This window comes from Hoplias malabaricus, chromosome 3, assembly GCF_029633855.1.
Source record: "Hoplias malabaricus isolate fHopMal1 chromosome 3, fHopMal1.hap1, whole genome shotgun sequence".
NCBI classification, from domain to species: domain Eukaryota; kingdom Metazoa; phylum Chordata; class Actinopteri; order Characiformes; family Erythrinidae; genus Hoplias; species Hoplias malabaricus.
Genome location: NC_089802.1, coordinates 60126993 through 60151291, shown reverse-complemented (window position 1 = coordinate 60151291; position 24299 = coordinate 60126993). Strand labels below are relative to the sequence as shown.

Here is a 24299-nt window from a genome sequence, read left to right as displayed (position 1 = left end):
TTTTATTCCTTTTAATAAGGTCATCATACATAGCCTTAAATGTTTTCAATAGGAGCATAAACAACTATAAGCTCTGAGCACGCAGTACCTCTGGTTAATATAATGTATTCTCTCTGCCAACTGGCAGCATTACTAGAGTCAACAGTGACGAGTCACATGAGTGTCCTGTTTTCCAGGTCTCGTCTGTGAAGTCAACTCGCATGCTATTGGTGCACTGACCATATGTCGATGTTTTAAATATTATTTGAATAAAGATGTGTCTTTGTGTGAGAAGCCACTGTGGTGGTCTCCGGATGTAACCCTGACTTGTTTCCAGAAAAGCTGCTACATGTGCACATGCTTCTTTAAATACTCAATTTTAAAAAAATCAAATTCTGCAAAATGAGTTTGTACTTTATCAAAAATTGCACACTTTACATATTACACAGTTATTCAGTAAGGTCTTGGCACATGTGGTGAAGTCTACATGTTGCCAGTGTTGAGGTAAGAAAGGAAGACAGGAAGACGAGTTCCAAAAATAGTTTGCCTCTGCGCTACCTTGGCTAGCTGCACCTCGGATTTTGTGGGCTGATTTTATAGAGCACAGTTTAGGTGCAGGCACATGCAATATATCTCGTGAGTTTTTTTTTTCTTTTCTACGCCTCGTTTTGTTGGGTTATGGCTTGAGCACAATTTGACATCTTGAATATCTGTGACTGGGGTGATGACAGCCCACCAAGTGCAGAGTAATTTCACCAGAAAACCACATAAAATGCTGGGTGCTTTTGCGAAGTGAAAGAAGTCCCTCACTTTCGTCTTCTTAACACCAACTGACCTACTTTGTTGTCTTGCAGAAAGGAAGAAAGTGAATCAACTTAAAAATCGTATTGATGGAAAAGTGTGTTTTATTTCTTTTTCATTCATGTTTTTAATCTGGATTGCTTATTATTATCATAATGTGACCAAGGCGTTCAAATGGGATAGTTAAATAATCACCTTTAGTCTTTAATATTATTTCAATTAGCTTTCAATAAGTATAACCTTGTAGAGTCTTGAAATAACTATTTACGTGAATTAATCTCTTAAGAACTTTCATCCACATGAGGGAATATATACATTTCTCTGACAGGTTTAGCTACTACTACTAGACCTCCAAGACCTCATGTGAGATCTAAGGAGGAGGATTCTATAACCACCTCTCAGACCTTAATAATGGAAACTAAACATGTAATGAGATAATGGCTATTCTGAAATGCGAATAGACTTTAGGGGGCGCGATGGTGGCTGTGGTGGGGTGGAGGAGTGTAATGCTGCATTAGCGAGTAAAGGTTTTCAGCACCTTTTAGGTAAATTGTTTTAACCTTCCTGCGAGGGGTCTTGTCATGACTATAAAACAGGAGAACTTTTCTCACTGGAATTGCCCTGATATCTGCCCATTTGGATCCGGCGTCCCGCTAAAATCACCCCAGGTGATTGCAAACCAATTGGGAAAAACGTCTTTGAAATAATTAAGGCCCTCCTTCCCAACAATCTCCGATTCAGCACTGCCAAATAAAGAGCGTGTTGAGCTCCAAAACAAAGAGCAGCGTCAACTTTATTTCAATCCACTCGGGGGTTGTTTAAGGCGCTCCGACGTGGTTATGCATAATACACGGCCATAAAGCATCCAGGAGTTTGGAGAGAAACGTGTAATTTACCGCGGCCCCCTGCAGTGCCCAGCCACATGCGAATGAGATAATTACCGCAAAACCTTGGCAAACTTAGACCCAGCCAGTTCCACATGAAAACAAGTGACCCACTTAGGAATAGATGGAAGGGGTACAGTGGTAAAGGAGCCCTGATCAGTGATCCATGATGTTTTGTTTCTGTAGACAAGCAGTGTCTACTTCGAACAGCAACAGGATCAAGTATCACCTCAAGCTGCCCAGTGGCCACACACAAAATGGTCTTTACTCTGTTTGAAAATAAATTATATAGATGTGACCTGAGTGCAACTATTGATGAACCTGCATTGGCACCTGGTTGGTTTTATGTTTATTTATCTCCCCTCCCCCCCCCAAAATTACTCAGTTGAACATTAGCCTAATGTATTTCTTGGTGCTGATGACATACCTGACTGGATAGACTTGCGCTCTCACTCTCTCTCTAGCTTTGTCTCTCTCGTTATATGAAAAAGATGTACAAAAGAGCTGCTGCTTAAAAGTCGTTAGTATGGATCCTCTGCTCTTGGCCCAAGTGTTCTGTAAAACTTTTAAAACTGGGGTCTATTGGTGCTAAATTGGTTGCTGCTTTGAGTAGTGCCCATTAACACAAGCTTTAGCACCGGAAGCTGCTTCACAGTCTTTTGTACATGAACGGCAAAAATTTCCCCTCATTTCAGAGCAAAATTTTTGCCAGCTTCAGCGCTCGTCGTCAGTGAAGACTCGAACCGGCCGTGTTTGTCAGAGGAATGATGCAACTGCGCTGTAACACGGTGCGGATCTGCTGTTAGCAAGTACTCAGAGGCCCTCTCAGTTCCTCTTAAAAAAAAAAAAAAAAATAAAAAAAGGCACTTTTGTGTTATTAAGTTTGAAGGAGGCTTTTCCTCCCTCTGTGTCCATAGAGGACTGTCGCATGAACTCTTAACTCTGCTTTTTCATGTCAGCAATTTACTGCTTCGTTCAGACTAGTGTCATCCTGTTACTGTTGGACCCCTAGCATGGTTAGTGTGTTTTTTTTTTTGTTTTTTTTTTTTTTTTTTTTTTGTGCTTGAACTATATATATTTTTTATTTGATTTTTTTTTAAAGCAGAATATTGCAGCTTAAATATTTGGACTTGATGATCCCGGTAACACTGGTCCAGTTGGTGTTTTTCTTTCAGAAATTCCAGTAGCACTGCTGTGTCTGAGCTGCTGGTACCTGCAAAACACACACTAACAAGCCACTGTCATGTCACTGTCACTGCAGTGCTGACAGTGAACTATCACCTAAATAATATTTGCTCTGCATTGGTCATGTGTAGGAGGCTAGCAAAGTATGCAGAACAACACACGAGTAATTGTAGAACTACAGAATGCACCTGTCTGGTTAGTTGGATTGCTAAAATGCAAGGATGAGTGTAGAAACCATTCTGGCTGATGGGTGAAGTTCAATATCAGAGCTAATGTGTGTGAATGTGTGAATTGGCCTAAATCAGCACTAAGGCTGAAACAGGTTTTATATAAAAGCACACACAAACACCCCTTCTCACAGAAGATAGACATCTGAGTCAGGAGGATGCTGCTGTAAGGATTATTGCGTCATAAAATGCACAATAAATGTAACATCAGAGAGGTCAGAGACACTGTTGGTTCTGATGCAAGGCGTGATGAGAAAGCAGTCATTCAGAATCTTATTCAGTTATTAATGTTATACTAAATTATAATTATGTGCAACAATAAGAGATTAATTTTTTGACTCTGTGCTATTTTTAACACATACCAAATACAAATTCCTTTACTGGAGCTGTAAACAATAAGTGAAAGCATAGATATGCATGACAAAAGGTCATATTCAGCAGGTGTTGCTGCACCTGTCTGAGGTTTTCGAAACCTTCCTGTTTGGTGAAATAACTTGGGCCTAAAACCTCTGGATGAAATTGTGGTCTGAATTTTAGAAAACACGATGTGCTGACATTGAAGTGTTCTCTGTGCCCTGATCGATAAAATCTATACCCCGATAGTGAAAGCGCTCTTTGTGCACTGAAAGAGGGAGAGATTGCTGTCAGTGATGAAAGGAAACTGCGAGTGTTGGTATTGTTATCAGTCAGGCTCGGGCCTGTTTTTGTCACACTGACAGGGCATTATGCATCAGGGCTTTTCTTGCCTGTATAACCATTACATACATTTTTCTCGTGAACCGTTTAGCTTACTCCACCTACCCAACTGGAACTCATGCCGTTGGAGATTTGGTGGAGCTGTTGCTCAGTATGGACTAGATATCATTTTGTTCAGCAGGTTAGAAACTAGAGCACATGCTCAGAAAGATGTGGCAGGATGAACCACCATATGGCCTTTTCGGCTCTGTCAAAAATTATATAATATCAAAAGAAGAGTGACGCTGCGCTTATTTTAGGCATGCAAATCTTGCGCAGTGCATGCGTGTCTAGAGAGCATTGACATTGGAAAGAGCTGTAGGAGTGTGTCCTCCTCCCAGAGTGAGTCATGGTCAGACAGCTGAAGAGGCACAATTTCACCCCTGCTCTCTTCACTTCTGCCCTCAACACTCTGGCCTGCCTGCTTGGGGTCAAAGTTCATATTGACGCTTTTTACTCTGGCTTTTCATCTTTTTTCGGTCTGGATCTAAAACTCCAGCTCGTGCATTTATCTGCAACCAATATATGGCTCATACGTTTTACGTAATAACTGTTTTTCATTTTGATAAGAATATTTTTGTTTTCTTGAGGAATATTTTACAGTAGTATACAGTAAATATCTAGACAACTACAAAGCTATTAGCTTTGAATCTTAAAGATCTTAAAGTAATAATTAGTTTTAAACTGTAGATTAGGTTTAAGTAGTTCTTAAAATAAAATAAAGGGCAAAAATCTGAGACCATCCTTTAATTTCCAGTCACAACAGACAAGTACAAATTCATTTTTTAGCATCAGAAAGTTATTGCTTGTAATTTCTGCTTCTCACAATGAAAATCAAACAAAACACACGAGGTGTGGCCTCTTGAGTGGTTTTTACTTGAATTGGCAAATGTACATTTTTTTTTTCCATTTCCTGATTCTTGACAGCTGCACATCCTTCCAGACCCCCAATCGGATTTGTTTAATTGTTTGTTTGTTTACAGTAGAAATATGGACAGGAACATGTATAGATCTGAAGCACAAATTGAGCTTGATATCAGTTTACTTGTATGCCCTATATCAGGTCGCGTGGTTGTAAGGTGATTCGTCTCCAATTTCAAAAACTCCTGGTTTTACATTTGTTTACTTGCAGCTTTTTGCCTTCCCTTATGTCAACAGGTTGCTTTACATCTGATCAAATATCCCCAGACACACTTGCACTTTAATGAAATTAATTGAATGAAATAGAATTAAAGGTTGTCTCTAATTATTGCTCATTGTGTTTTTTCTTTAAACAAGTGTCTGAAGCTTTTCTCAGTTGTGGTGGTGGAGATGTTGATGCTACAACTTGTCGAGTGGTGTTTTCGATCTGCTTGGTGTCTTCAAATCAGACAAAATCCTTGACATGTAAAGCTGGTATGTTCCAGCCGCCTACAAGTGTTTCAGTAATGACACTCCATTTCTGTGGTGAGAATGCAAGGCTCTCTGTGGTTTGACCTGGTGTTTGTCTTGCAACCCCCGCAATTCTGCCTTTTCTTATGCTTTCTCATGGATGGGGGTGAGCTAAGAGCACCACTGCTTCGCAGTGGTATTTATTATTTTTTTTAGTATTTTAATACTTTCTAGCATCCTGTTCTTGTGTTAAGCTGAAATAGGTGTGACAGAGATTAGATCAGTTGTGTAGCGTGGGTCATGCAGCGTCATGGTTTGTGTGTGTGAACGCAGATCAGTACAGGATGTTAGAAGCTGGCTGGGGTGGGGGGATTGCAGGGATGGAGAGACACCACCTCCACTGTCTGAGCATAGTGACATTATAGAGGAGTCGGAACCCTGCAGATGCACACAATGGGGAGGGGGTGCTTAGAGCACACAGCTGTTATAGACACAGACACACACACACGCACACGCACACGCACACATCCACTTCCTCCACCAACCAGCTGCAGCCATGTTTTTTTGAGACTGTTTGTTATACTCTTTTGACCTATCAGTGCAGCACTCCTGTGTATGTACAGGGGGTGAAGAAATGAAAACTCTTTAACCCTGATTCAATATTTAAATTAAAGGATTATCCTTTAGTGACTCAGAATAAGAAAACAAAACAAAACGTACCATTAAATGTTCCATTTCTAGGCAGAAAGATTGACTCTGTTTACATCTGATTGGTTTATGAGAATAACATACATTTACAGTTATAATAATGTGGTAATATGCTGATATTTAACACGTTTCTGGTTAGTTGCTTTGAAATCTGATTCTGTCGTATGCAAATCAGTTTAGCCTGGGAACCAACCATGTGCTTCCTCCGTGGCTATATTCTTCGCAGTCATGGGTCACCTGTGATGTACTGTTTTTAACGGGGCTTTGGTTGTTGAATATAGGTTGGAGAGGTGGATGCATTTACAATTCTATAACATCTGGCTAAAATGCCTCTCACACCACCTCCTATTTTAAATGAGCCTTGGTTGCTTTGAACCTGCAGTTTTACATACTTTGTCATTATCTAGATATAATTTTAATAACCAAGATCCATGAAAGGAACATGTATACACAGGTTAAGAATGTCCATGTAAGGTTTTGAAAGGATCAGTGTGGGAATGTTTTGCAATCATTGTGTATAGTAATGTGAAACTAATGTAGTTCCATACTGTTTAAAATTATTCTAATAAGGTATCATATTCAGGAGGTTTTAACAATTTGTTTGAATAGACAATTCTCTATTTATTGGTAAAGATGTATAGATTTGAGTATAGTAAAAATGTATCCTAGTAGTAAATATTAAAAATTCCGAATGACTCATTTTTGTAAGCTAGAAACATTTCATTTGCTTTTTAAAACAATGTCAACATTCTTCCAAAAGTAAACAAAGCCGTGAATAAACCACTGGTGTATAGTTTGGGGTCTAGTTTTGACATTTAATAATAACAATCATGTCCAAAAGTTTTATTAGGTTTATTGAATGGTTTTGTATATATTTCCTTTTAGATTTTTTTTCTTGCTTTGTTTCTTGAGCAGAAAAGCAGTGTAAAGGATGCCGGATGCTGGGCAAGATCTTCTGAGCTTGTGGTCTTGTGTACATTTCTAAAAACATTCATGTGATCCACGTATCACAGAAGGCTTTGAGGCTGTAGCCTCAAAACAGGCGCACAAAATGTGCATTCCTGCTAGTTATGATCATTCTATACGGTACTGAATATTTATAGCCCCTTTTAGTCAGTCAGTATACTTTGATGCAGAGGCGTAATGTCCATTATGTTGCCTATGTATAACTTTCTCTGTAGTAGATCCAGTTGCAGATGCATCAATGAGAGGCATTCATTGATTAGTGGAAGGGCTTGAAGCACTGTTACACTCCCAGCAGACCTCCCAGGATTGCAGAGAGCCTCTGGGGAGAAGCTTTCCACTCTCTCTTGGACTCTTCTCGCAGCCATGGGGAACATATTGCATCACACCTTGGCAATGTGTCCTAGCTAATGCTTTATCTTAGCAGAGTGGCCTGCCAAAATTCAAGTGGTCAGTGTTCACATTGGTGTATTTGTGGTGTTGTTTTCAGAAGGTGACTGGCTCAGGGTCAGTACTCATTGCTGTTGAAACAAACATTGTATTGCAAGGAATCTCTTGTTTGTTCTAGTTAATCGTACTCCGTGAACCTTTGCTGATTTGAACTTGAACTATGAGATGTACTTTTCAAGTCACAGCAGAGGAGGTTGGAGGTTGCTTACCTGATTGTGACTTAATCTTTCAGGGCTGTTCTAGTCAACCTGGGGTTAAAAAAAAAGAACATTCTCTCCTGTCTGCCAGGAATTTTGAGCAGCCCTCTAAGATCTTTCAAATCCAACAGTGTTATGATACGTCTCAAAGTCTAGTCAGTGAACCCTACTCCTTACATCTGGTGTTATGAGGGCAAAGCAGTATAAAGAGACATAAACGAGAGTAAAATCTTAGTGCAGCAGAGATTACTGGTTTTGGAATCGGAGCAGTCCGGGCAAATCTGAGCATTCAGAATGGAGCAAGAATTTGGCTGCCTAAAGCGAGAGAGTGAGAAAGAGAGAGAGAGAGAGAGAGGGTGAAAAAGAGAGAGAGAAGGAGTGTGTGTGTAGATGGAGGGGTTGGGGGGTGGAGGGGGAACAAGTTGGAAATTATCCAGGAATGCAGTCAGTGAGTGCCTAGCATTTTGGAATTTTCCTGTTTTCCCGTTTTATCCAAACTGTGCCACCTGGTGGATAATACAAAACTATGAACTTCATATGTTCACTTTTCTGCTTAATTCTATACCAATGCTGTTACATTTAGTTTCCTGTGGTTTGATTCTTCATTTTAAAAAATGCAGATCATCTTCCAATTTATGGAGCTTGATTTTGCTCCCTTTAATGACAAATATGTATCACCTGAAAAAGAGTTTCCCCTCTGGTATGTGTGTTTATGGGGATAAGATGTGCCAGGAAGTTGCAAAAAAAAATTACTGAACAAATGGCTCATTATATATATATATATATATATATATATATATATATATATATATATATATTTTAATAGCAGTGTTGTGAAGAAAGTTTTGAGATGACTTGGCAGTCACTACTGAAACAGTGTGGGATGGAATGTGTGTGTACATGACATTTTAATCTTAACGTCCTGTTGTGTTTGGAACTCAACAGGTTTTTGTTTATCACAGGACTTTTACTGTAGGACAGTTATGTATTTATTTACTTTTTTCATGTTTTTTTAACGATTTAAGGAAATAAGATCATCAAAGAGGAGAGAGAGTGGGTTAGGATATTCAGTATCGGTTCTCTTGCTACTTTTAAAACCTCACAGACTGCATCACAAATCTGAATTTATTTTCCTCTCCCCTGCCCTTCGATCTGAACAGAAGATTCGACTAGATTTGCATTCTTATCAAAAATTCCCCAGGATGGATACATTGTAAACACAAGACTGATGTAGAGTCTCAGCTATGTGACTGAAGAGTTGTCCCCAGAACACAGACATTGTTTGTATTTGATTCATTTATGTAAATATGATGGGGACTGGCAGAAAGTGCAGCATGAATAATGAAATTTATACAAATGACAGTTTCTAAAAATCATAATATAATAGATTAAAGGAATACTAGGTGATATATGGTGTTTTTGCTCCTGGGCTCCATCTACACTTTCAGAGTTTAATTCACTTTTACAGCAATGTTCTGAAATCAAGGGGGAGGGGGGCGTGGTCTCTTATTCTCCTCCAAAAGTTGCATAGTCCAGTTTCTGCAGTGCTGAACTCAAAGTAACAACGACAAAGGCTCAATTCTTCATTTTACACTTTATTGTAGCATCAGAATGATATTGAAGCTGTAATTTTAAGGACATAAATACTACCCACTGTTGCTTTAAGGTGCTAATTCTAATATGGACTGCTACAAATGCTAAAAGTGCTGATTATATTAAAATGGTGCTAAATATATTTTTTTCTTAGAACACATTGCATATACCACTGTGCCATGCATCCAATCAACATTTTTGAAACCAGGAATTGTAATGCTTTAGTGTAATATCTGAGCGGTAGCTTTTAGTATTTTGGACTTTTTTCCCTCCACATCATATTGAATAAAAATTTCTACATTTACTGTAAGGTTAAAAGTTCAAGTGTCATATTTAATTCAAGGGAATTTAATTCCATTCCATTAATTTTTTTTTTAATGTACTTCTTTTCACATTGAATGCTGTCACAAAGTAGCTGTACAGAGATCCGTGTGCAAGCCAAAGTTGAGAGTGGGAAGGAAAAACTCCCTCATAGTAAGAAGAAGAAACTTTGAGAGGAGCCAAGACTTAAAAGAAGGAACCCATCCTACTCTGGTAAATTTTATTTATTTATTTTTTTGACTTAAGTCATATCTATGATTAGCTTGCACAGAAGGCACCAGAATCTGTTCTAATGGGAACACATACAGAATGGCAAGACAGAATTCACAGAGAAACAGCAGTAACAATGACCGAAACCTCCCATATAACACTTATCCTGTCTAATTAGTAAGTTTAATTAAATCCACTTTGCTGGAGTAAAGATGTTATAAGGGAAGAGTCAGTGGCTGAAAAATGCTTGTAATGATCACTATGGGTCTGCTTACACAGGCACTCCCATTCTTCAATAAAACGGGCAAATCAGCTTGCTGTTAAACTGCCAAGTTGTGGTGGAGGTGTGTACATGTAAAGAGAAAGAACAAAGTTGAAAAAAAAATTTATTGTTCTTGCATCAAAAAGCTATGAACTATTTATGCTGTTTCTGTGAGATTTTACAGTTGGTCGCGGTACAATTAATAACATGTATCTCCCAAAACAGTAACTTACAGGAGAAGGAAAAAACTTTCTTAACCTTCAGTGGAGGACAATATTTATTTATGTATTTATTTATTTATTTATTTATATATAGACACTGTCCAATTAAAACTCCAAATACTCCAAAATTACTTGGAATATTTTATGGTGTTTATCTGTTTTGAAAATGGCACAGTTTCATTGGTGATAATTGGCCCAAGAAAATATTTTCCAGACAATTACCTTACCATCTGAATGAAGAGGTGTAGAGGTGTTCCTAATAAAGTATTCAAAGGGTCTAGCTAGTGGTCAGCTTGAAGCTACTTACTCACCAGTGACAACAACATCTGCTACATTTGTGCACACTTCGTTTTTCTTTTAAATGCATCTGTACATAAGCAAAGAAGAATTCTACATAATATGAAAAGATGAACTGGCCGTAATAAGCTGTACTGAACTGTTAAGAATAGGAACAAAATGTTGTTAGGAAGTAAACTTTTACAGAGCTGAGGCTGGGAACCTTGGACAGGGCACCTGTGTGATTGGTCTGAGGAATTGTCAGACCCATTTTTTAATTTTTTTTTTTTCTGATGCCTCACTGCGTCATAACTAATTTGCATCATCTCATCTCAGCTTGATTTTTCTTTCGCTTGTTGCTCTTTATTGTATCACGTTCCTCCAAATTGCAACTACAGATCTCCTGCGCTCATAGGAAAGTATAGTGTCCCTATACTAGTATATGTATATATAGTATATGTTCTGTCGCCTTCTAGTGTGAATATGGGTGTTCTGTGAACACTGCGTTCACACCAGCAACAATATTTGCATCTTGTCCCCCATTTTGTTCATTGAGACGTTTCTCAAGTTGATCTTTGGTTGCCATGGTTTCACTGATGCCATATGTCTTTTTGGAGTAGCTGAGATAAAACATGGATCACCCTGCTCCATTTACAGTAGTAATTGCCACCTCGCTTTGCTCCTAAATTGTTTAAAGTTAAATATTGTTCAGCTTTTTTGCTCTGACTCTGCGCACTTTGACATCTGTTGCTGCTGCTCTGAATGCTGGGTGAAGACTGCCTGCCACATCATTTATAAGAGCCATCAGTTCTAATCACGCAGTCCTCTTTTGTAGCTTGTTTCCTTCTTTAATTCTTTCCCTTTCTCTGTGATTGCAGCCATTCGATTGATTTTTACTTTAGATCCGAAATGGTCAAATCTCAGTTAATATAGGGAATATGGTCTGTGCACACTTTTTAATATCAGGAAAGTCAGGATACTGGTAAATCCAATCTGGGCCAAATGCCTTAGCAGTTTATCCATTAGGCCTATGATGGGGTGTGTTTACGTGAGGTTTTTTTTTCCTGGCCCCCCTCCCCTTGTCCATCAGATGCACTAAGTGGAGTGTAATCCATGGTAACATGGAACCAGGAGCTTTTGGACAGGATGAAAGCAATTTAACCAAGCCTCTGCAATCGCCCTCTCTCAAAACTGATTTGCTTTGGCCAGCCTCCAACTCCAATTCCACAACCCCCCAAAAAAAGCAGATAAACAAGTACTTTCTGGCCTTTTTAATAACATATCAATTTACATGGGATTATTGGGGTGGGATTTGTAGCAATATATTTTGTTGGGTTAGTTTCAAAATGACTATGAACATATATGTTCCAAATCCATGCCATTAGCGTACTCTGTTGGCAAATGCTTGGGCAGATAATTTTTCTATGAAACATTTCTAATCATTTTTGAAATCTAAGTTTTTATACTCATGGTGCCAGTCCCAAATGTCCAGAGCAGCCTCTTCTAAATGAGACGGTTTATTCTAGTTTTGATGTGTGTTACCAACAACCTTGACTATCTAACATAATAGAGGAGTATATTCTGAATGATTGTAATCAGGACAGTCAAGTTTGATGGATGTCATGTTGTGATGACAGTGACAAACATGCTTTGGTTTGTCTTGATAAAGGTTGCTTCTGAATGCTAAGTTTTAGCCTTTTATCCTACTTATCTCTAAAATTCTTAAAGAGCATCATTTACCTTTCCCTAAAACATAACCTCCTGCCTTTATTAAGTTGTTAAGGAGTCTATAAATTCTATATTTTATGACATTGAAAATCATTTAACTGTTACTTCTGACAAAATGAAATGAAAAAATGTTTTTTTGGTTTGCAGACTGTCCTTTGTTTTCTGAAATCTCACTCATAACAGTCATTGTGTTATTCATACTGTGAAAATATTACTGAAGTGATATCCATTGGCAAATACAAATATCAATTTGTGTTTAAAAAAAAAAAAAAAAAAGGGTTGCAAGATTGGTATTCAACACATTTAGGAATAATATATATATTTAAACTAATGCCTTCTCAGTAAGCGTGGCGCTTGTATAAAGTTATATATAATCACAGTAAATACAAACTAATAATATAAACACATAAAAATATAATTTTTTTTCTGATTTTGTTCAGATTCTCCTTGATTGCTTGAATTTATTAAATCAACAGCACACATTATTTAAAATTGTTATTTATTAAGCGCTAAAACTAGGTATTGGATGATAACCTCAAATAATACGGACTGCCACAAGGAGAGATTTAGAAAAAGAATACTACACAGAAACTATATAAACATTAGAAACTATACTACACGGTACTTGGATTGTAAGAAGTAAACATCTAAGGCTATATCTATTTGTCTGTAAAATTTGGTGTTTCCGCTTTTTCCTCACACTCAAAAACAATAACTTTTTACTTAATGGATGGTTTGAAAGGAAATTAATAAAAGAAAGTTTGACTTTGAATAATACGCAATAATGATGTGAAAAAATTAAAAGATTTTAATTTGGTGACCCCCTCCCCCTCTGGTCATCTTTCTCCAATAGTATGCTTGCATTCTGGCCACAGATGGCATGCGCATATGCATTCTGCCCTGGCAGGCTCCAGGCTGCGTATGTAGCAAGTCACCCATCAACACTCGCCTGCACTGGACCTGACTGTGCCTCCCTTGAACCGCCCTGCTAATGTTTATGGCAAACACATCAGCTCGAGTCAGTGTCACCACTGGAGCAGTGTGTCATCACTGTGGAAAAAAAACTAAACAAAAAAAAACTCCTGCTCATGATGAGGATCATATTTGTGGGAACTGAAGCACAACAAGTGGGTCTTGACCTATGAGAAGTATCAGCTCAAAACAGCCTGTATTTGACCCCTGGATAGACAGAATTCTCCAGGCAAACCGATCTGCACTTGTACATATACAGAGAGGTTGATCAGTACTCTACCCACACTGAGTGCGTTTGATTTGACCTGTGCTGTGGCATTTGTGCGACCTTGCTGTGACATAACCAGCGCTGACCATGCTTGGCTGATTTTCACACCTGAGACAAAATGCAGAGCTCAAACAAACCCCTCCTTACTAGGAATGTAAAACGTTAGAGCGGTTTAAAATCAATTGTTCTTATGTTTCAAATTCAGTGCAGTTAGTATGTAAGTATGTACCACATTAAAGTACAGACAATGCAGTTAATACATTCAATTTATTTTTGTATAAGTTTTTTGTGGTTTGAAAAAATGAACATGTGCTTTATTAGACTCAGTTCCATGTTGTTTAAATAGCCCCTTCAGATGATCTGCATATATTCAATATATTAACAATAAGGTTGAAGGGGGTTAACATGTATCTTATGGGGCTAGGGATATGGAAAATGAGGGTGTTATTAAAAGATATTAATTGGAATATAAGACTTTAGGTAAACAAGTCAATACAGTGTATGACCTCAGTTATTCAGACTGCATGTTTTAAACCCCTACAAAAACAAGGGCATTTTCTTTTTGAAAAGCTTTTCACAATGCAAGTGAAACCTCACTGTCTCATGTATCTCTATAACGTCTGTGCTAAACAGAGCCTTTCCCAAAGTCAGAACGGACCCCTCCCAGACAAATCAGGAGCTCAAAACTTTACTGAGAAAGAGCACAATGTCCAGCATCAAAGGCCAGTGGAGTAGACAGTAGCTGCTCCTGAACGGAAGGATTGTTTTTGAAGTAGATAACGCAGCTTCTGCGTAAAGAGCATGCTTGCAGATGTGAGCATATGAGAGCAAAATGAGCTTTAACTAAGTCTGTAAACAGGGTCATATCCTCCGTGCTCTTAATCAGCTTCGTGACTGTTCCACTCCAGAGAGTCAGACAAGAGAACGAGTTAAGCATGCAGTGTACAGACCCATCACTGAGTTCATGATAGGTGATTTGAAGCATTCATGACATCCACTTGACTTCATTTAATATGTGCAGAGGGTAACATTCCTTATTGGGATTGTGTTGTTTTTCAATAATTACCGCAATTCAAACATTTTCAAACTGTGTTAAAGGAGGAAGCATTCAGCAGTTTGCATTGTGCTTTGTCTGTGTGTATACAAACATATTTAATTTTGTACATAAAGCTCTTTGTTGAGAGCCCGTGTTATTTATGTATATAGTAGTCATTATGCTTGTTTATAAGAAGGCAGTGTATTGTAATTCTTTTCCTAGTTTGTGATGCATTCTACATTTTTCTAGCAAAGCAATTATTAAAAATATTGTGTGTTATTAAAGCACGCATTTTTCTTTTCATGTTAACTCCAACCCCCTCGACTGTCCTGAGACAATCACTGCCTCAGAACATCTCCTCTAGTGTTTACAAGAATGTTCTTTATAAACACATTTCAGAAACGTTTTTTAAACCAAAAGACACTTTATCTCTTTTTTTAAAAATCGAAAAGTCACATTTTTCCTCCTGTGTCCCACCATCCACATGTTAATAAATTTATATATTCCCGTAAGACTTTCCAGACATGAATTGACCAACTTTGCAGCCATCTGCGAATGTTTATGTCGCCTTCTGTCAGAAAGGTCAGTTGGCTGTGAATGTGCATGGGATAGACACACTTTTTAATTTGTTGTCAAACATGAGTAAATTACATAAGCGTAAGTAAATAAGAGGAAATGAGTTTGATGCCTGAGAGCATTTTCTTCTGTTAAGATTGTGTTAGCAAATGCCAAGAAGAGAAAACAGTCTCAGATTAAAAGAGAGCACTGAGTCCAAACAGCTTCAGGCAATTTCCCTTCTATCTCCCCATGTCCCTGCTCCATTTTTTTCCTCCTTAAAAACCCACACATTTGACATTCTTATCGTATTAAAAATGCATTTGAAGTGGGACAGCGGTGCGGGTCACATGCAGCGCTGGCTGCTGCGTTATTCATACAGTGTTTGTGTGTTTCAGATTAATCTAATTGACTTGTGCTTGTGGCTGAGTTGGCACTAGTAGTGAATAAGAGGAGGCTCTGCTCCACGTTCAATGTGATGTGACATAACCCGTGTAATAGAGATAGTAATTTACTTTAAGCCCCGTCTACAATAAGCACGCTTGTTTGCTTAACCAGGAATCTCTCACTTATTACCGCCGATGGGAAATGAGCTTTGGATAACAACGTTTGGAGAGACGACCAGCTGTTCATCTTACAGCTCTCTTAAGTCTTCACTTCCACAGGCACAATTTTTCCCACCGGTTTGTCATTTGTTACTGCGCCTCACTAATTGTTTACAGTTTCTACTAAGTTTCCTGTTCGTTTTTTATTACTGCTCTGAATATGCTGTTTCTTTTTTCTTCTCCTCAGCTTGGGATTGCAGCACTAGCAGGCATGATGTGAGTGGGACGTTAGCGAGGGAGTGAGGTCAAAGGGGAGGACTGTGGGGATAAAGAGAATAAATGGACATGCTCACCGTGGCTCTGCTGCATGGAGTGGGGCATGCTGGGAGCGGAGGTGTGAGTCAGGGGGCAGTGCGCAGTCACGGCTTCACCACGTCTTCCTGGGATTGATTCTGTCTGTGGTCAAAGTCCAAAACAAAAAATAAAAGCTGCCAGGGTGTTTCAGATGGCAGGAGGTTTGTTGTTTTATTTATTTCTTTTTTTTCCGTCCTTTTATTCGGAGTTATCAGTCACGGAGCTCAATTAGCGGCGGATGCCTTGAGGGAAGCAGCAGATATCCAGGGGTTCAGTGTGAGGGGAGCAGAGCAGACTGGGGTGGCTCAGCGGCGGCAGGAGCGCAGCCCAGACTGGAGCGAAAGCTTGCAGGAAGCGAGGGAATGCAGAGCACTGGTTGTAGGGCTTGAGGATGATGCTGAGGAGGATGATGCTGTGGAATGTGCCTGGTGTTCAGGATGGCGAAGGCTGAGGCAAATTCCGTCTCGCTCAGTTCTCTCGTTCCTTCTCTCAGAGCCCCCCAAAAACAAAAATAAACCCTGGAGCTTAGAAGCTGTCCCGCGCTTGGGATGCGTCTGGCAGCGAGCGCGAGTGAGGATGAAGAGGATGAGGAGGAGGAGGATGAGCGCAGTGTAGAGCAAGCTGAAGTGAGCGGAGTTGACTGAGCGCACTTGGCGTCAGGGAAGAGGTCCACAGGGCATCAGTGGCACTCAGAGCTGATAGGCCGACTGCGTTGTAGCGTTCGTTGAATGCTGTGCACTCACATGGTCCACTTTCCACGAATGCTAAAAAATCATCGGGCGTGCTCCCTTTTGCAAAAAAAAAAAAAAAAAAACACAGATTAAACTGCCCTTGCTATAATCCCAGTCTCTCTCTCTCTCTCTCTCTCTCTCTCTCTCTCTCTCGCTTTCTCTCCCTTACTCTACCCCCACCCCTCTCTCTCTCTCTTTATAATACGTTTGAATGAGGCACAATCTGAAATCTCATTGAGGCGCATGAACTCTAAACCTTAGGCTACTATTCTCCTTAATATGGAGCGGCTCTCGGGCTATGGGCCATCTGCCAGATTAGAGTCCTTCATATACCGCTATGACACATTGTTTTATAAACAGAGCTTTTTATACAACAAACATTTGAGTGTCCTAGAGCATTAATCTACCTAAGCTGATCTCAATCCCGCGAGCTGGATATTGCTCTTTATAACTTGACTAGCAGGGGAGTTGATATTACATCATTCCAGATGTCACTTTACCCCAGCTCTGCCAATGGGGTAAAGCCAGGGAGGGGACTTGCCAGTTTAGGCCCGAAAATTGGATGGTAATGCCGGCGAATGGGGCAGCGTGGCTGCTGCGCTCAGTGGCATCGCATTTTCAGGCATTAAGCCCTGGGTATTATGACATATTTTATAATCTGTCATAATCAACTCAGTTTCGTTATCCTGCCTTTTGGCTCCTGCTCTGCTTGCCATTCACATTGTTTGGCACGTTGTCTGTCAGTTCTTGGAACTGTGCAGGGGGAAACGTATTATTTAAGTTAAATCCTTACATTTAAGCGCTGTCCACACCGGTTTGGCTCCCAAGCTTTATGTCAGCATATATGAATAAATGCTTATGAAAGAGAGAGAGAGAGAAAAGAGAGGTGTATTTGAGCAATGTCATGCCTTTGAATTACGATCCTACTTAGATGACAGTCCATACTGCCAGAGGCTTTGCGTCCCAAAACCATAAGTGCTATGGTGAGATGTTCCTCGTGGCTGCACACTGAAGGAACCTCTTGCTCCGTTAAAATTTAAAGTTGAAAGCTCACCGTGGGGCTGTTGTCGTGAGAAGGCTCTGAACATGCTCACCGCGCTGGGCAACACTCTTAATGCTGTAATCTGTTGTGACGGATCACTCTCACCCGTGGCACCAGGCGGAAGCAGCAGAGTTCACCTGACGCTGTTTAATCCTGTCATTGCACATCAGTGTGATCAGTTCATGACTCCAGGACTGGGGCCAATTTCTTATGTCTGATGCGGCAGTTTTTTTTTTATATATATTAGGAAGCAGGAAGCAATCTATGCCACGTGCTATTCTCTAGGTAGCATACTTTGAATGAATCATTCTGTGATTCAGCGTCGTATGGATTTTGCAAATTCATGCTTTGTCTCATTAATACTGAAACATTTGACCCAGTTCTGTCAGTAGGTCAAGCCCCAAGCTCCCTCACTTGAATCATCTCTTCGTATTGCTCCTCATTGTTAATCTGTAAAAGGTCGAGCTCCGTATGAGCCTGCCTCTGTCTCAGTTGACCCTCTGTGGTAATTCAGTTCTAACAGGACAAGGATGTGTAACAGGCCCTCACTAGTCTCAGACCATTTAGATGAGGCTCATGAGTCTCTTCGCATGCAAATTGCTGCATTCAAATTCACAGCAGTCTGTCATAACCTTTCCTATTCATGATGAGTGGTGGATTTTGTCTTGTTATATTTGGAGATTAGTTTAATAGGCTTTTGCCCCTGGCCTGAATGAAAACAACCAAGTGCTATGACACACGGTGCCAGAGTAATTATTTCACTTTGTGTCTGGGTTACCAAGCACAGATTGGTGTATCTTGGTTGTCTTTAAAGCCGTTGTTCCACAATCTGAAATTAATACAGAGTTTGCTTTCTGCACCTTGGTTGGAAAACAAGTTAGCAAACATATTAAAATCTGTTCCTGCCTCTGTTGCTTGTTTTAGCTGGTGTATGTACTGGCAAGGCTGTAAAGTTAGTCTGAAATGTAAACAGGCCTAATATTTGGAAGCCAGAACCTTCAAAGCCTGCAACTGACACACAAATTTTGATGGAAAACATACGTTAACGTTAACGTAATATAATATCATGTATCTAACAACAGGAATAATATTGTTTTCTGATGAGTTGTCAGTATGTCATTTTCTTCACAGTGGCAGGATTATTCTGTTGTTTGTCAATCAAACAAATAAATTTGGCACACTGGGAATTTTTAGGACCAAACGAATGTAACTAGTATAACATCAAGCAAATTAATCTTAAAAGCCAAAAAGGTCAGTATTTCTTTAACACATGCTCAAAAAACCCAAAACATTTAGTTTTCATTTTTTTTCATTCATTATCTGTAACCGCTGATCCAGTTCAGGGCCTCGGTGGGTCCAGAGCCTATCTGGAATCATTGGGCGCAAGGCGGGAACACACCCTGGAGGGGGCGTCAGTCTTTCACAGGGCAACACACACACTCACACATTCACTCACACCCTCACAGCTAAGGACACTTTTGAGTCGCCAGTCCACCTACCAATGTGTGTTTTTGGACTGTGGGAGGAAACCGGAGCACCTGGAGGAAACTCACACGGACACGTGAAGAACACACCAACTCCTCACAGACAGTCACCCGGAGCGGGAATCGAACCCACGACCTCCAGGCCCCTGGAGCTGTGTGACTGCGACACTACCTGCTGCACCATTTAGTGCAAATTTGAAATTAGACTTGTGTCTGACACCCACAGATGATAGTGCTGCGCAGATGTCAAACAGTTGAGCTCTTACCCTCCAAAATGTAGTTTGTGATCGCTCAGAGATGTCCCAGGAAAAAAAAAATTCTGCCAGACTTGCAGACGAAAACCAGCATCGATGACTGTGACTGTTCAACTGATTTCTGTTCAACAACTTCATTAAGAACAAAGTGTCACATGAGGTAACGGTCTACTTTAAGTGACAGTTTATTTTTTGTCATACATTTTGAAATCCAGATGGATGTTTCGTAGTTTTGATATGAATTACGGCAATCACATAATGCTAACAGAAGTAAAGAGTAGGGAGGGTTAGTTCTTAAGATGTCTGAGTGCTGCTCTTAATTTTAGAAAACACAGGAGTTATTTAGTCATTTTTATGATGTTGCAAAATCAGGATGTTGCAGCAGTTTTTTAGTAACAGCTCTCTAAGGCAAAGCATTTGGTCTTGATTATCACCAGAACAAGATTTACCACACTGGCAGTTATGGTGAAACTTTTCTGAAAAAGAGTATTATCTGTCATATTTGGTGTGGGGGAAGAAGTCATCGCATACACAGCTATTTCAGTCAAATCACTGATTTACGCCACAGATAAACCATGCTGTAAATATGGGTATTTTGTGTAGAGCAGATAGACATTAATGATATATTGGTGGTTGTAAAATGACAGAACACATTCAGTGTGCTTTTCTATACATTGTACAAGTTTCTGGAACTCTAAAAGAAGGACTAAAAACTGTTCTTACAAAAGATGTTTTCTCAGTTGTTCTTTTGAAGATGGTGGTGAAGAGCACTATCTAAACCATCGGTCTGAAATCTATTGTAGAGAATATTTACTATTCAGTGATTCTTTGTGCCTGTGTGTCAGAAAGTGGAATCTCGGAATAGACCAAATCCTTTGAGATAAAAATGTTTTAGAAATAAAGGATAGAAGATAAATTATTTAGCTTTTATATTGTATGTATTGCCTGACTAAATTTTCAGTCTGCTGGGCCTCCAGACATTCATTTAATTAAATTCACCACCGAGTCCATACCTCAGCATCGTGTTTGGTGTGAGTCGGAAAATGCAACCAGACTAAACTGTAACAGTCTGGAAATATGTCTACAGTCATGGTGGAAATTTTTGGCACTCCCAGAAAATTATTGCAAATACACGTTTTGTTATACGCGTTTATTTCCTTCGTGTGTATTGGAACAACACAAAAAAGCCAAAATTGATTTCAAAAACTCCAAAAATGGGCCAGACAAAATTATTGTTCCAATACACATAAAGAAAATAAACATGTATAACACAACATGTATAATGGCAATAATTTTCTGAATAAAATTTCAGGGGTGCCAACGCTTTTGGCCGTGACTGAATGTATATATCTTAGTAAAAGTCTCTTCAAACTTCTGTGTTATTTTCTGTTTACCATATTTTATTTTATTAGGAATATGTGCCCTAATGTTTATAGAAGAGGGCTTAGGAGTGAAAGGGCACTGGTTCGATTCCCATGAACGGCAGGAAAATTGTAGGTGGTGGGAGTGAAACAACAGCACTGTCCTTCTCCCTCAGTCCACACATGAAAAGTGCACTTGAGCAAGGCACCTAACAATCAAACTGTTTCCCTGATGCCAGGTATGGCAGTGTGACTCACTGGATTTGTATCCTCTGCCACTAGTGTATGTGTGTGTGTGTGTTCACAGCCTCAGAAGACACTTTTCCTAGTATGTTGTACAATGACAAATATTTGCACATTTACATATTTTTATTTTTGCATTTTCCCTGATGTTATGTATTTCCTAATATAGTTTATTTTTATCATAACGACTGCCAGTGTGCTGTTTTGGTACTTGTAAAATGGCGTTAATAAATATATGAAGTAGGCATGGCGCAACATGTACTCTCACGCAGCTCTAGAGTCCTGTGTTGTGGATTCAGTCCCTGCCTGGGGTCACAGTCTGTGAGGAGGTGTGTTCTCACTCTGTTTGCATGGGTTTCCTCTGGGTGCTCCGGTTTCCTCCCACAATCCAAAAAATACAACATAAATGTTGATAGGTGAGTGGGCTGAAAAAAGTGTGTGTGTGTGTGTTTGATAGCCTGTGAAGGTCTGGCATCTCATCCAGAGTGTGTTCCAGTTTTGCGCCCTGTGATTCTGGGTAGGATTTGAACCCACTATGACTTTGAACAAGATAAAGCAGTTAAAGAAAATGAATGAATGAAAGAATAAATATATATTTATAAGTAACTTATATTTATAAGTAACATATTCTGTAAATTCTTTCTTATTTTCAGGGTCACACTGGGTGTAAAGCAGTAACACACCCCAGACTTGGCCTTTGTAAGTATCTGAGGGCATGTACTCATAAAGAGCCACAGTATATTTCAGAATGACTTGTACTTTGACATAATTTAGAGATGGAAATTTCATTAGCATTCCCACACCCTGGGTGTCCTCTCCACATGATGCAGCATGAGTGGGTGATGCTTTTGTACGAGCTCTTCTCTTTCAAGCCTCAGTTACATACAGAAGGCATGTCTCACAGTTTTGCTGGGATCAGTTTCGAAGGCTTCTGTGGAGGTTCCTGGAGAGATGTGGAGTTATTGTGCTAACAATGACCTTTATCAAATGATCCCGTAATCATTGTGTCAGTCTGTGATAATAGCTTATCATAACAGCAGAGGTGGCTTCTGTGCGACTTTGAGACTTTATAATCTATAGCCGGTCTTTATGGTGGCCATGTTTCGTGTCAGGACGGTGCCCGCTGACATGCTTGGGGACCGCTATCGGCTTTAGTAAAGGTCAGACAGACCTAATCTCACACGTTTGCATTGGCTGACATTTGTAGCTTCAGAAAGAAAGGATACTGACTTTGAATATTGAGCTTAAAGTGTGTAACCTGTGGTCAGACCTCTTACTGTAGTATGTTTTACTAGTGTCCTTATGTCACCTAAAGCATTTACTTCAAGCTTTTAGTTATTTAACTTTCTGGAGTCTAAGGGGATTTAAAAAATAATGATAATGTTTGCGTATATTTATAAATTCACCTTTAAACGAACTTGATCCCCATATGTTTCATATCAGTATGTTCAGAACACTTTCAGTTCTCTCTCTAATGAGGCCCCATTTGACCTAAAGCACTGTGAATACAAATCATCTGTCTCTAAAGCTGACATTCTTCACATCATTTGTGAAAACATGCCCGTTCTCATACATTCCATTGGTAAATTTCACACAAATTAAAAATAGAAACAACATGCATAGCACCTGAACACCAGAACATGCAAATCCACTGAAGCTGAGCAGGTTTGTGCCCGATGTGTACTTGGATGGGAGACTTCCAAAGAAAACCTGGGTAGCTGCTTGAAGTGGTGTTGGTGGGGCCAACAAGGGGGCAATGTCCTTGCGGTGGGTTTGGACCCCGTTGCCTGAGTGCAGTGATGGGGCCACTGTACTTACAAATGGGGCCTGTGAAGCATTTCTTTGAAAAAGGTAGAATTATTAACCCGATGTCTTGCTAGGTCTATCACTGTGGTCAATTCTGGCCTAATTTTCCCCTTCCTCAAATCCCTCTCATCTCCTCTCTGCCTAATAGCTGATGTGTGATGAGCATACTGCAGCAGATTGGCTGCCTGACTGGGCATCATCCAGGTGAATGCTGCACATTAGTGCTGGTTGAGGTGACACCCTAATGTTCCAAAAGAATTTAAAGTAGCTAGATAAATGCTATATTTGTAAACATTATCCTGTATATTAAAGCCACAAGCCCCCAGAAGCTGTCTGTTACTGCGATTTTAGCATGGAGAAGGGTGTTTTTTGCACTACATAAAGCAGAGTGCCAAAAAGTCCCTTCAGTGTTATAAAACCACTGCAAAATTCTATCTCAAGTGGTTTATTGCTTTTATAAAAGGGCAGTCAATATCAAATATTGTAAAATACATTGATGTTCAGTTCATTTATTAAAAAAAAAAAGTACATTCACAATAAGCTTTTTTTTATGTAGTCTATTTAATGTGAGCACTATTGCTAGGCAACATGAGCGTGAAGGTTTAACATTATTAATGTGGCATAGTCACTCTATTAAACAAAATCTGTTCATGTGTATTCAAGGTTTTTAAGTTAAGCATAGATTTTTGTCCTCTTTCCCAAGGGACTCTTACACTAAAAGAGAAGTTGCAGAAATAGTTTAACCGAGTGACATAAAGCACTATTCTTTTGTTCTGATATCACGCTCTGGGGTTAGTACTTTGGCACATTAATATGGAATTTATAGGTGTGCTTATATTGTGTTTTACAACGGCTTCAAGCGTGGCTCAGATTTGGTGAAATCGAATTTGTGGATTCAAGAACCATTTTTTGCCCTGTATCATTGGAAGAATATTAATAAAAATATCAGTAAACATTCAGTTTGACATTCAGGCATGTTTATTCACCTTAGGATTAAGGCTTTTTAAAAGTAATTTCTATACTTTAGATGGTACATTATATTGAATTTCTTACAAACAAAGATTCTAAAGCCAGGTTTTGACAGTATTTATCATTCTGACAATGGTTTCTGACTCAAGCAGAACTCATCTCTTTATTGCACAGCCTGACTTCATAGTCTTCGGAAGCCATAGTCTGTATAGAATTTGATCTTAATTTCAGCTGCAGCATCTTGTGTTAACTGCACAGTGTACACAGGACTTTAGTTAGATTTAGAAAAAACTAAAGATGTCATATATATCATTAAATGTTCTTTCTTCCTACTGTACTGACTCAGCTATGCAGTCGGAATATCTACGAGAAGAAAGATATGCAAAACAAGTGATGGAAGACTTCCGCCAATGACCTTCTGATTTCAAAGGACTCATACAAATCTCTTTGAGAAGAATATTTCCTTCCTGAAGTGTTATAGATGGCCTTCATGCCCATATGCAAAAGCTGTCTAATCTCTTGGCCGTGCAACATATATAAAAGATCATAGTAAATATTCAGGAGATCC

At 39.3% G+C, this 24299-nt stretch overlaps 2 protein-coding genes across 4 annotated transcripts in view; one reads left to right on the top strand and one right to left on the bottom strand.

Annotated features, from left to right (window-relative positions):
* The window catches only part of bcl6aa (BCL6A transcription repressor a), a 29870-nt gene extending 13913 nt beyond the window's left edge, over positions 1–15957 (bottom strand). The window contains exon 1 of the mRNA XM_066663347.1: positions 15841–15957. Within this exon, the coding sequence (XP_066519444.1) occupies positions 15841–15868 (28 nt within the window). The 5' untranslated portion in view covers positions 15869–15957. The remainder of the gene's footprint in view (positions 1–15840) is intronic.
* lpp (LIM domain containing preferred translocation partner in lipoma) overlaps positions 1–24299 on the top strand; it is a 269809-nt gene that overhangs the window by 12775 nt on the left and 232735 nt on the right. The gene's annotated exons all lie outside the window — the stretch shown is intronic.